The following is a 14648-nucleotide window of genomic DNA, read 5'->3' on the forward strand; positions in this document are numbered from 1 at the left end:
GGATTTATAGCAGAAACTGGGTCACTGCACAATACATTTTCTCCAAAGTAATAACTTCCTAAGACATATAAAGCATTCTGACTTGTAGCATCTGAACAAAATATCTAACATACTGTAATAGCCATGAAAAACAATCCTGTATCACGATGTCAAAATGAAATAAGGGGTTTTAGCATGTGGAATTCTGACCTGTAATTTTTCTTTTTCCTTACATCTGTTACAAAGGTAAAATAAAGTATTCAGAGAGAGTGTATGATGCCTGCATGGATGCCTTTGACTGCCTTCCTTTGGCTGCTCTGATGAACCAACAGTTCCTGTGTGTACATGGAGGCTTGTCTCCAGAAATCAACACTTTAGATGACATTAGAAAAGTAAGTGCTGATATATGATGTTATCTGACACAACACAAAAGAGCCGATTTGTTGACTTGCTTTCTGTTGTCACAGCATTGTCAAGAGGTTGGACTTATATAGTACAGTATGTCCCATTTTCATTGTTTATTGGGTGATTTTCAGTTCTTTATTATTAATAAGAGATGCAGTTCGAGGCCGTGTGTGTTTGTTTGTATGTATGTGTGCAAAAAAAAAACCCAACAGATTCCCGGATTAAAGCACTCTGCGTATAATAAAATACAGATTGCACCAATTTTTCACTGTTTATTTTTTGTAATCACATTCCAAACCCACCTCCCAGTAATCGGTCATCAATTGAAATATCTAGAAGTCATAGAATGAAGCAATCCTTAAATCTTGAATTGATTAGACTATATTTATTGGTATGGCAACACCCTCTAAAATACATTAAAAAAATATTTAGCGAAAAACAAAAACTACCTATCAAACAGAACAATCCAGTGAAAAATGCAAATGTAGCCATGGCTGGTCCAGACTATACTTTCTGCCTCCTGTCAAGTAAGTTCTTATAGCTATAGGGAGTGTCAGGCTATCCTGTGGCTTTACCACCCTCACATGCAATCTCCTTGAGTGGCAGGAGTGGAGATGAGGCGTGGTCTGCGAGTTACCCAGTCTGGGTGCAGCCCAGGTCCCCTCCCCTTCTGCACTAAGGAGGAGGCAATCTAAATTATAGTCAGTCCAGGTCTCGCCCTCCTTGGGTAGAGACATACAGTTGAGGTCTCCCCCACCTGGGCAAGAGACATGCAGTTCAGCTATCTCCCTCTTGGGGTTAATTGCCTCCCCAAGATCTGAATAGTGCACAAGGCCTCAAGACTGCTAGAAGGCCGGTAACATCCAGAGGTCGGGGACCCATCCTCAAAGATGATGCATGCGCTGTACTATCAACTGCAGTGGCTGCCTCAATAAAGAATCCTTTTTATATACCCCTGCCTAAGTAACAGTCTATAGGATAGAGATATGCTAGGTCTGTCATGGTGGGGAGTGTCTCCAGGAACCCTGGAGCCTGCTGTGACTGGAGGCGCTGATACCACGAGAAGAACATGAAGGATCACCAAAAAACTGTCCTGTTTCCCCTTACCATCGCGGACCCTCAGCATCTCCTGGACCCTCACAGGTATTTAGCACCATGACACCAATAGCAAGATCTCCCGGGGGGGGGGGGGGGAAGCAGCGCTACAATTGGAGGCGTTGCTGAGATGGCAGAACAGGACATGCTTCTAAACATTGCAGCAGTGCAGCACAGAAGAGGCCAGGCTGGGCTCCTGATGCTTCACAAAGCACCCTGGTCCCCCCTTTCGCGTTAAGGAAGTGGGAACCTCTCTGAAGCTACACCAGGGAGGGGGTTGCCTAGACCCTTACCAAAGTAAAAGGCTATGTTGGGGCGTATCCTGTGAGAAATTGTCCAGGGAGCGGGTACCCTCCTAGATGCTTAAAAGAAAATACTAGGCCCTTTCAGTTGTTGCTGGGGACTCTGGGTACCTTAAAGAAAATGTGCTTGTAGGGGCGTACCCTGTGGGAAATTGTCCAGGGAGCATGTACCCTTCATCTTGCGCAAAATATGGACGGGCCCTTTCAGTTGTTGCTGGGGACCCTGTGTACCTTCTCTATACATAAACTGTGCTGTGTGTTCAAATTGAAGTCTACCACATGGACTGTGTTCTCAAAATCACATTCCCGCCAGAAAACGGGACCGCATGGGCTTGAAAAGCCAGATGCAAGCTTTCTGCAAAAGTTAGTGCAAGTTATTCGGCGCCAAACCAACGTCCCGCTCATTGCTGTGACTGGCTCAGACGGAGCCAAGTCACTCCTTGATCTGCCATGCCCCTACCATGTATTTCACCTAGGGGAGGGGGCACCCACGAAGACCCAATCGGAGACCACCTCTGTCATGGGAGCTGTCAACCACACCCTGCCTTACTTCAGTGCTGCGGAGCTGAGCCAGAGGATGGAGCTACCTTGCCTTTGCTGCTCACTACCACTACCTCAGAAGAATGTTTGCGTTGGAGTTGGCTAACTATTACCTACCAGGCGGCTACCTGGTAGTCAACATCCATGGGCAACCCCACCTGCGCTGTGTGTGGCCAAACTGCCGCCTACCGGGGGGTGACGCCAGCCCCACCGTGAGGTGCCAGCACTGCGGGGCCTTGTTCATGCGGCCTGCCAGCCCAATGCCAACCAACGCCGCTTTCAACCCATCGACCGGGCCGCCACACAAACCGGTGCAACCCCTGCAGAGTCCCCTGCAGAGTCCTCTGCTGCCGCTGATATCTTGGGCCTGTGTGCCCTGACTGCCGCGCCCGGATGCCCATGTGATCTGGTGCCAAAGGTACCTATTCATGCTTCCAACCGAGCCCTCACGCTATATGGTGCGGCCTGCCCTAATCTGTACAACGTGGGGCCACCCATGGGCCCGTATGCCCTGTTATCTTTGACCAGAGTCCCCAGTTAACCAGTGCCAGAGATGGGATCCACCGAGCTACCTCTGACGGTTCCAGGACCAGAACCAGCACGATCTGTACCCGACCGTAGGATGAGTTGACTGGCCTGGGGGTGTTGGGAATGCTTCCCCTGGTGGCACGAGAGCGGGCAAGCTCCATGCCAATGGCTGCCAGAGAATGTGAGGTGCCCCGACATTGCAGCCCGGATGAGATGTCCTTGCCCTCCTCAGAAGATGAAACCAGCCGTGCAAGACCTGCGTAGGAAAGACCAACTCTACCTGCAATCGGAGGCGGAGTTCCGATCCAGAGGCATCCACCCAGAGGGTCGTGGTGTATCCGGAGTCCTGCAGGAGCCCCACGCCTGAGGATGACACCGGAGCAGTGAAGGAGCCGCCTGCAGAGGATAATGTGGAGCCAGAGGACGTCCCCTACCTTCGGATGGTGAGGCTCCAACGTCTTCCACCAGGAGCCTGCTGTGGCCTACCTGAACGAGGAGCCAGGCGTGGCCTTGTTCGGTGTATGTGGGGTGATGCACTTCCGGCGCTGCCGGATGTGACGTCATCCGCGCCGCTGGACCGGTGCCCGCCTGGAAATCTCACGAGACTGGCCGTCATGATGATGTCAGCAAGGTGGAGGCTGCTCAAGCTGCTGAACTTCCGCTGAGACCTTCAGGGGTGAGTGATGGACCGTTTGTTACTGCCCCTGCCCCCAACAGGACCCCACTCGGAGGAAGGGGTCATTGGACCCCTGATACCTCCACACTACCCCTCCCTGGGGGCCATGCCAAGTCCGCACCGTATGGACTGGCCATGGACAATGTTGGACCCTGTTCACTGGCCCCAGCTGCCCATGTCCCTTCCCAGGCCACTAAGTCGGCCCCGATACTGCCACCTTGGGGTAAGGGTAAGCCCACTTCAGAGGGATTTGCCCGGGACACTTCTAGGCCCTATAACTCCCAAGCCCATCCCTGTGCAGGACAGTATCCAGGCTCCTGTCTCCCCTGCTGATTCTGTTTTTGTATTATCCCATTTTCCCAGTGATGATCTGTCCCCTAGTTTGTCAACTGATTTAAGGGACTGGGATTTTGGAGGAAGGGGTGGTTAGTGGGACGGAGCATTTATAAAGATGGGGTGGATGTCAGACAGAGGCCTGGTTCGCCTAAAGTGTATTTCATCTGGACCAAAATGTTTGATGGATGTGTGGTAAAGAAACCTGATTCCAAGTATTACAAGTAGGGATTCTAACATTATTCCCGTTGGAAGAATTGTTTATATTCTCATCGCTGTAATCAGTGGGTGATATGGGTAGTGCTGTCTTTATACTTTGTAGTGGTTATGTCAAGACAACTGATGTAATCTGTTATTGTATTGTAGGCTCCAGGTTACTGGATGATGCCCCAAATTTGATCCCAGTGAGAACATGGGAATTTTCACCAAGGGGGAGAGTGTAGCTTTGGCTGGTCCAGACTATACTTTCTGCTTCCTGTCACGCAAGTCCTAGTAGCTACAGGCAGTCCGGCTATCCTGTAACTTTATCCCCCCCCCCTCATGCAATCTCCTTGAGTGGCAGAAGTGGAGATGAGGCGTGGTCTGCGAGTTACCCAATCTGGGTGCAGCCCAGGTCCCCTCCCCTTCTGCACTAAGGAGGAGGCAATTTAAATTATAGTCAGTCCAGGTCTCCCCCTCCTGGGGTAGAGACATGCAGTTCCGCTTTCTCCCTCCTGGGGTTGATTGCCTCCCCAAGATCTGAATAGAGCACAAGGTCTCAAGACTGCTAGAAGGCCGGTAACATCCAGAGGTTGGGGACCCATCCTCAAAGATGATGCATGCGCTGTACTATCAACTGCAGTGGCTGCCTCAATAAAGAATCCTTTTATATACCCCTGACTAAGTAACAGTCTATAGGGTAGAGGTATGCGAGAAGTCTGTCATGGTGGGGACTGTCTCCAGGAACCCTGGAGCCTGCTGTGAGTGGAGGCGCTGACACCACGAGGAGAACCTGAAGGATCACCAAAAGCCTGTCCTGTTTCCCCTTACCATCGTGGACCCTCAGCATCTCCTGGACCCTCACAGGTATTTAGCACCATGACACCTGTAGCAATAGCTAGATCTCCCAGAGTAGGGGGGTTGGGGGGGGGACGCAGGGCTACACAAAGATATGGCAAAAAAGCAAAAATGATATATATATTTTCACTTGTTTATTTTTTGTTTAGAAAGTAAGAACTGATTAGTGCTTAATTCCATGATTTGTGTGTATGTATGTGTATATATGTATGTATGTGTATATATGTGTCTGTATATATGTGTATATATATATGTGTATATATATCAAAGACAACACAAAAATTAAGTAGCGCTAAAGACGATGTGAAATAACCCTAATAAATGATGAATAATAATAACATATTTAAAATATTAAAATAAATGAAAATTACCACAATTTAACCTAATAATATCTACAAACCATAACGTGATAGTGAAAAAAAAAGGGAAATCCAAATTGAATGTTCCACTCAAACAATAAATCCAGAGAGAAATATAGTCCCAATAGAAGATCCAAGGAGCGTCTTTGCAGCTTTAAGGGGAGTGGTATAGCCAACCACTTTTGGAATCTATGAACAAAAACAAACAAAAGTGCAAGCTCCATAGCACGTATCCGAGTAAAAAATAAGGTACATTTATTTAAAAAATCAGCAACCCATAAGAATGTGCACTTACAGGATTTTAAACAGAACGATTCGTGGGAGAGAAATCTCTATTGTGGTCATCTGCGGTGGTAGGGTGAGTCCCAGGTTTTTTTCGTCCTGACGAAGTCGCCGCAGTGTGACGAAACGTGTAGAGCTGTGACGTCATCGCGTTTCTGTTGGTGTTTTTGGAGTCCCTGGCTTCCCTGCGCTCCGGCTGGCGGTAATTTCAAGTGTTAGCAATCATTGTATGAGGGAGCAAAGGACGTGCAGGCATTGGATGCCTTTATATCTTGCTGCCAATTCATGGTGAACCTGGGCTGTTTACATCCACTCTGCAAACCTGGGACTCACCCTACCACCGCAGATTACCACAATAGAGATTTCTCTCCCACGAATGGTTCTGTTTAAAATTCTGTAAGTGCACATTCTTATGGGTTGCTGATTTTTTAAATAAATGTACCTAATTTTTTACTCAGTTACGTGCTATGGAGCTTGCGCTTTTGTTTGTTTTTTGTTCATATATATATATATATATATATATATATATATATATATATATATACATATATATATATATATATATACACACACAGTGGTTGACAAATCACCAAAAAATCTACTCGCCACACAAGAAAATCTACTCGCCAGCTAGTACCAAACGTGTGCTGCTTGGGCCAATATTTACTCGGCCGGGGGTTAAATCCACTCGCCCGGGGTGAGCAAATGTATAGGTTTGTCGAACACTGTATATATATATATATATATATATATATATATATATATATATATATATATATATATATATATATATATATATATATATATTGCAAAGAATGACCTAGGCGCACATGTGCAGGGGAAGAGAAAGGAAAAAAGAGAGGAAAAAATCATAGGGCAGTATATCAATACAAACAGATAAGAATTCGGTGAGATATGCACTTACACTAGTAAGATCATTAAAGGCCTTTAATCCACTTAGGGACTCTCGAACTCAGCTCCTGTAGTTCGTCTGTTTCTTGGCTCCTGGATCTTTGGAGGGGCTTGTCCTGAAGGCTCCTTGCAGCAATCACGATGAGTCTGTTTTAGCAGACTGTACCTTGATGTGGATCTCAAATAAAGGGATGGGTAGGGAATAAAAGGAGAAACATATGTGTAAAACCTTTTAATAAAACATCTAAGGATAAAAACAAAGGTATTTAACTCACATTCTATGAGTTAAAAATGGGCAGTAGAGAGTGTTTAGCGAGTCTCTCACACTCGTGGTATAGAACGCCGACTTCCAGACCTCCTCACACCGGCAAGTGCTTCCGCATCAGGTGATCAGATCTCGTACGGCTCTCGCGAGATTTTCCTCTGTGTAATTCACTGCCAATGCTCCGTTCGGCTCACACTAGAAACAGTCTCTCGGCGTCACTCTCCCTGCTCCAATCACGCTGGCCCTACGCGTTTCTCCACTCGGGCTTCGTCAGGGGCTGCTATTATATATTTATATGTTTTTTGTCTGTATATATATATATATATATCATACATTTTAAGTTATGGTGGGTGAAAAAGGCGACACGAGTATGTATGTTTGTAACATTGGTTCCAACGACACCAACAGATAAACAGATATTGAGGTAGATTGTGCTCTAGGAAGACACATGCACAATATTAATATTCTGTAGCCAAAATAAGCCAAGTCTAGTGCAATGATGGACACTCAAAAATACATCTTGTTTAGGCAGCTTCCTCAACTAAAGCTACACATTATATCCCTGACTCACTTAACCTTCCTTTCCACCAAGCTCATCTTGGACAGCCATAAAGCACAAACAATTATTTCAAAGCCCAATAATGTTTGTATTATAATTATATTACTATAATTACAAGAGCAAATATCTACATACAGTAATACGAACACCAAAGAAAAAACTTATTTTATGGGGAAGGAAAAGTTGTATGGTTTTCAAAGGCAGACAAGAAACGGAAACACAAATACTGGTTTACGCATTTTACTGTGACAGTGTAAAAATTATTTTGGCGGTACAGAAACCAACTACCTTCAGCAGTTTCAGCAGTTTATGGGTTAACCATGTGCTTGGATTGGAATTTCCGGAACTCCACCCCTACAAAACGGATTTGTGTGTGCTGCAACATAGTCAAGTGCCTGTAGGTGTCAGAAAAAAGCTATGTTGTGGTTGGCACCACAATAGTATATGCATTTTAATGAAAAGGTCTGTTTCCATCCCGACACTTCACCTTAAGCTTTTGATTCTTCATACTGACATCCTTTTTTCATTAAAATACATATTGGGGTCATATTTATTAAGTGGCACCATTCATTGACACCTTCTGGCACCGTTACAGTATTTTAGTATGTTGTATCTCTTTCCTGGTGAGTAATATTTATTAACTAAGCTATGCACAGTTCTTTAAGCAAATTGGATTTAGAAATTACTCCTGCAGTTCTGTTCATTTGAATATAGTTAATGGGAGGTATACTTTCGTAGCGCATGTCCAGTGATAGGTCTACATGTAAAACCGCATCTCTTCAACTGAGCTCTATTTCAGAAAGCCTAAGGCTTTATAATATTACTCCTTCTCTGGTTGTCTAAAATATCTTGTGTCTTTTTATATATATATGTGTGTTTGTGTGTGTGTGTAAGTATATATATGTATATGTGTGTGTATATATCTATATCTATAAGTCTCAAATAATGTTTGTGTGTGTATGTCGGCTGTACAGCTCATTGGCCTGCAGGCCAGGCAGGGAGGAGCCAGGCAGGGAGGAGAGACACACACACGCACACACTCCTCACACCGTGACCACGTGCGCCTCTGACCAACACCATACACACACACACAATCCCCTCCCGGTGCCCGTCACTCTCCCCCGTCAGCCGGACCGCAGCTCAACTTCCACACACCCCCCCCCCCCTCCCTCTCCCGGTGCCCGTCATAATTCGGCACGGTGGGTCCCTTACCCGGAGTCTCATTGTCCGGTTGGGCCTGCGCGGTTGATGCCGGCACGGGGGGGGGCGATCACCGTGCGCTTGCTGGTTGCGAGCTGCCCCCGTCCTCATCCAAGTGGCGATGCCTGGGGGAGAGTGTGATCACTAGGAGCCGTTGGTGCGGCTGCTGTCGGCGGGCGGTTGATCCCCTCCCGCTCGACGGATGGGGGTGCGCGCGTTGCCCACGCAGTGCTGCCTCCATCACAGCAGGTGGTCGGTGGTGGTTTGGCGCCAGGGAGAGTGTGCTCGGCCGGGAGCGCGTGTCTCCTGCGTGGCGGTGCTGCCTTCGCCCCCAGTGGTCCGGCTACTGTTGGCTGGCGGTTGTGCGGGTGGGGGCTCCGGCCGTAACCGGGGGGCGGGTGCGCAGGTTCCCCACGCGGTGCCGCCTCCAGCACAGCAGGAGGGCTGTGCTGGTGTGTTTTGGGTGGGTGGCGCCGGGGGAGAGTATGCTCGTGCTGGGGCGGGCGTGTGTCTCCTGCGCAGCGCCATTTCTCGCCCCTGCAAGAATTTGTGAGCCATGAAGTGTGTGAGCGGGGGAGATTTGTCCGGCCCAGCCTGCCATTCTTGCCCCCCCGCCAACTTCCCGAACTCACCTCCTGCCCCAGCCAGATGCCACGGGGATATCAGTGCCAGGAGGGGAACAGTCTGCCGCCAGGAACCACCACCCGGTCAAGGTAAGTCACCCACCGTCTCCCACCCACGCACTGTCACCCAGTTACCCATCCACTGTCACCCAGTCAAAGTCAACCACCCACCCACACACCCAGTCAGTCACCCACTCACCCACACACTCAGTCAACTCAGTCACCCACCTTGCTGTCAAGGGGGGGGAGCCCAACCCTGTCGCCCGCCCCCCAAAATTACATCCCGGGCAACGCCGGGTATATCAGCTAGTATATATATATATATATATATATATATATATATATATATATATATATATATATATATATATATATATTTATACGTTTGTGTGTGTGTACGTATGTATGTATGTGTGTATATATATATGTATATATATATATATATATATATATATATATATATATATATATATATATATATATATATATATATATACACACACATATATATATATATATATATATATATATATATTGTGTATACCAGCAAAGAAAAAGAAAAGGGTCCCTATAAAAGCACTCAAGCAATATATATATATACACACACATATATATATACATATATATATATATTGTGTATACCAGCAAAGAAAAAGAAAAGGGTCCCTATAAAAGCACTCAAGCAAAGGTGATATATATATTGATTTATTAAAGAAACATGAATTACACAAAATAAGATAAAACAGTCCCCAAGGTATCCCTACACCATGAAGTCTGACCTAAACATAGAATTACATAACTACAATGTAATATGGTATATGGAACACACACAAACCATATATGATGTGAAGAGCAAGAAAAACAAATGTTTAACCTGCTAAGCAATGTACTGTATAGACCGGCCGGTCAGTAGGGAATTCTATGTAAGGTAGCTAAATACTGTGACCAAATAACTGCTAACAAACAATTTAACCCCTAATGCAGTACCACTCAGTGAACCACTCCATCAGCCACAATAAGGCAATACATAGCCTGAAATCCACAAGCAAAAAGCAAATGCAGAGTATACTTGCAAGAGATCATATGTTTGCAGAGCAATAAAAGTCCTTAGGAGGAATCCTGGAATGGTATGGGTTGCAGATTGGGGTGTCCAGCAGGGGTTTACACTAAAGTGTGGGTGTCCAAGGGGAGTGCAAACAAACACAACCCCGACGTACGTTTTGCACCCTGGCTTCGTCCGAGGGCTTCAAATATATATGGGTGTATATACATATATATGCGTGTGTGCGTGTGTGTGTATATATATATATATATATATATATATATATATATATATATATATATATATTATATAATGCAATTCAGTATTGGACTTCCTTTATTTCACCATCATCTGATGAGGAATGCATGAAGGATTTGGAAGTACTGTATGCAAAAGCCAGTAAGCATCTCATCCCAGCCTATGTTTAAAAGCTGTGTTTAAAGCAGCATGCATTGGCTTAAGGGTTGTTCATATAATGTGAGCTTGAGACAAAAGGTGGTACACTGTGCTCATTTGCATGTCATTTCCCAGAATCCCTTGCAGTGGAAGTGCTGTGTGCTGGGTGATAATGGTGAAAGGCAGGGTTGCAGACCTGTCTGAGACATGCAAATGAGCATACAATAATATTTACAGTTGCTATCTATCTATATATATATATATATATATATATATATATATATATATATATATATATATATAAATCTCACGCATATATATATATATATATATATATATATATATATATAATCAAAGGCTCCTTACCAGGCAGACCAGAGAATCCAGGGAATCCAAAGCAGGCACAGCAAGGAAGAGACAGCACACTTGTTAGCAAAAAGAATTGTATTAGTGAAGCAGGCACAAAACACCAACGTTTCGGTCCTAGAAACAGGACCTTTATCAAGGGAGTGCTTACCACAGATAGACCATAACCACCAATATATACCCATAACTAACTACCTTAATTAAAGACAAAATTGCACACACCTGTGTAACTGCAACCTCCTCCGGTGAGGAACAGATGACATCATCACCTGGCGTCTATCTCATGTGCTCACTGCAGTAAAGAGCATCATGGGTAATTAGGGAAACTATGGGAGACCCCCCTCAGTCACAGGAACGGGCTCTACTGTGCATGTGTAGTGCTCAAGTACTGGGTTGCCTAGCAATGACAGGCAACAGGAAGGAGGAAGGAATGAGCAGTGAAGGGAGGGGGGCGGCCTCTGTTACCTATATATATATATATATATATATTGTGTGTGTGTGTGTGTGTGTGTATATATATATATATATATATATATATATATATATATATATATATTGTGTGTATATATATATGTTACATAGTTACATTGTAGATGAGGTTGAAAAAAGACTTCCGTCCATCACGTTCAACCTATGTGTGTGTGTGTATATATATATATATATATATATATATATATATATATATATATATATATATATATATATATATATATATATATATATATATATATATATAGCAACTGTAAATATTACTGTATGCTCATTTGCATGTCTCAGACAGGTCTGCAACCCTGCCTTTCACCATTATCACACAGCACTTCCACTGCAGCAAGGAATTCTGGGAAATGACATGCAAATGAGCACACAGGGCCACCTTTTGTCTCAAGCTCACATTACATGAACAACCCTTAAGCCAGTGCATGCTGCTTTAAACACAGCTTTTAAACATAGGCTGGGATGAAATGCTTACTGGCTTTTGCATACAGTATACTGTACTTCCAAATCCTTCCTGAATTCCTCATCAGATGATGGTGAAATAAAGGAAGTCCATGACTGAATTGCATTCAGGCTCTCAAGTGGTAAATAATACAAAGATACAAATATAGTTTTAATTATCACACAATCTAATAAAATATAAGCTCCTAAGCAATGGCGGCAAAGGTTGATAAACCAACAAGGAATAAACAGTGGTGCCTAAAAACCTTAGTTTAGTGTTGGTGGGATCTTATGGAATAATGTCCCTCCGCTCAATGTAGATAAGACTGACTAAAGGGTCTGCCTGAATAGTGCCCGAATCAAATGGTATAAAACTCTGTACTGTGTATGCAGGTCTATTATAATAAGACGCACTGAATACTCTTGTTACAAGTTAAATCATTATATTGTCTGGCCACTAGGTGGTGTAGTATAGGCTAAGTTAGTTTCTCAGGATATCGTATGTCCCCTACACATACTACTACACAGTAATCACAGTAGTACATGTGATTGCTGACGGAGATGTCAGGCTTGAGACGATTCCCTCCTACTCCCATGGTTCTGTGTACTAAGGTAAGTATATATTCACAGCCCAATAATGTGGCTTGTTTAAGTACCTGATGGCCACTATCCGTATGGCACGGAGATCAAATCCCCTTCTATTAAGGATAAGTTGTTAAATAACTATGGTATACATTTCAGGAATAAAGTCAGCCAGTCGGTGTATGCCAAGTACTAGTTACGGGGCCGACACCACTTAAACATAAGCCCCTGGGTGGAGACAAAGTATAACCCAATGCTCAAGTAGCCGTCAGTTGGTTATAATATCCCGGTTGTTAACCCTTTTATTCCGGATAAAACATGGGTTAGTGTTATAATCCAAGTGAACTTCAAAGATGCTGGTCTGGCTATATGAGCAGGACAACTGGCCCCTTAGTTCACAAGATGTAAATCCCACATCAGTAATAAAGCATTTTTAAGATAAGTACTCAGTTGAATGTTCACCCATGATCGCCAGGGGTACTCCTGAATTAAACACTTTAGTGCATGGGAGATATCGAGATATGCTTCTCCGTACTAATAGCTACGGGATCAGTTAAATGCCAGAGGCTAAAACAAAAATTTCATATAAATACAGAGTCTAGTTTTGCCTTGATAAAGCGTGTGAAACGTACGTCGGCATGTTAGCATATTAAACTTAATAATACTGAGTATATAACTTTAATAATACTGATTTGTATATCTTGACTAGGTGGTCTGTGGCATGACCGGCAGACGCGGGAAAGCGTCTGACTTTTGAATTTTAAAATCACTGGGTTTTTTTACTTCGCTTTGTGCCTCTATTGCTGGGGGAGTTCCTGCCTATGTGTATATGCGGCAACTAAATTACGGACACGAGCCGATATTTCTTAACCCCAGTATACCTACCTCCTTTTAATAGCTATCGCTCAGGATAGATGTTTAGACTGACAGCAGTAAGAATTGTAGCATATTAGTACTTCACCTAGATGAATTGCAGAGATCTAATGCGATCATTTAGATTTTGGCTTCATTAACTGTTACAACATTGCTATATGTGGTACAATGCTTGACACAACCGTGTGTAGATACTATTATAGTGAGATATGCATTTTCTTGCTGCTGAGAAATGGCAGGTATCACTGTATTTATATGATTTTTTTTGTGGCAGGTTTTGGAATTCTGAACTTGCTGGGGTTGTGTCTGATACCAGTTGAAAATCAAATGAATAGTTGTTTTGGAGGTTAGTGGCCCCTCCTCCCAGGGTTTATGCTCATCCCACCCCACTTTTTTAGTAGCAAGGTTTTTTTTCATGTTCTTGTGCAATACAGGTCCATTGTGCCCATTCACCCTCCAGCAGAGGTAAACGAGAGTTTGTATGGGTAGTGTTAGGACCTGCTTACTGGTCATGCCTTGGCTTTGGCCAAAGGGTTTAACTTAATGACCCTTATTCAAGAGAATATATAAGTATTTCACTGTGTATTTTTGTCACATTGGATGTAGCATTGGGCTTTTCTGTCTTTTGTTGTATACATTTTACCACGCTCAGTAGCTCTCCTTTTGACACTAATTATGTGTGTGTGTGTGTGTGTTTTAAGTTATGGTGGGTGAAAAAGGCAACAAGAAACCTCCACCGTATTGCATATAGCAAATAAAAAGATCGCTTGTGAGCACATTCACATGTCTTAGGCAGGTCTGCAACCCTGCTGATGATACCCATTAAGGTTGAAACATGTCTGTGAATGGTTTCTCTGGCTTTGCATCTGATTGCCATGCTGTGCTTTAAAGCTGTGTTAACGGCGAGCATTAGCTTATATGGGCTCCATGTAACAATGGTTTTTCAGGTAAAACGGTGTGCTCATTTGCATGTCATTTCCCAGAATCCCTTGCTGCAGTGGAAACACTGTATGCTGGGTGACAATGGTGAAAGCTAAGGTTGCAGACCTGCCTAAGACATGTGAATGTGCTCACAAGGGATTTTTTTATTTGAGATATATATATATATATATATATATTAAAAAGTATATATGCACATTAATAGACACAATCCCAGCAAGCTAAGAACACCAAAACCCATCACATCATTGTGTGTGTGTATATATATATGCAGTGGTTGACAAATCATCAAAAAATCTACTCGCCACACAAAAAAATCTACTCGCCACCTAGTACCAAACGTGTGCTGCTTGGGCCAATATTTACTCGCCTGGGGGTTAAATCCACTCGCCCGGGGCGA

General features: G+C 43.9%; 1 protein-coding gene across 2 annotated transcripts in view; it reads left to right on the forward strand.

Moving 5' to 3' along the window:
* PPP3CA (protein phosphatase 3 catalytic subunit alpha) overlaps positions 1-14648 on the forward strand; it is a 299989-nt gene that overhangs the window by 190691 nt on the left and 94650 nt on the right. For both annotated transcript variants that reach the window (XM_075609145.1, XM_075609155.1), the window contains exon 5: positions 226-371. In XM_075609145.1, the coding sequence (XP_075465260.1) occupies positions 226-371 (146 nt within the window). The remainder of the gene's footprint in view (positions 1-225; positions 372-14648) is intronic.

This window comes from Ascaphus truei, chromosome 1 (genome assembly GCF_040206685.1).
Source record: "Ascaphus truei isolate aAscTru1 chromosome 1, aAscTru1.hap1, whole genome shotgun sequence".
Lineage (NCBI taxonomy): Eukaryota > Metazoa > Chordata > Amphibia > Anura > Ascaphidae > Ascaphus > Ascaphus truei.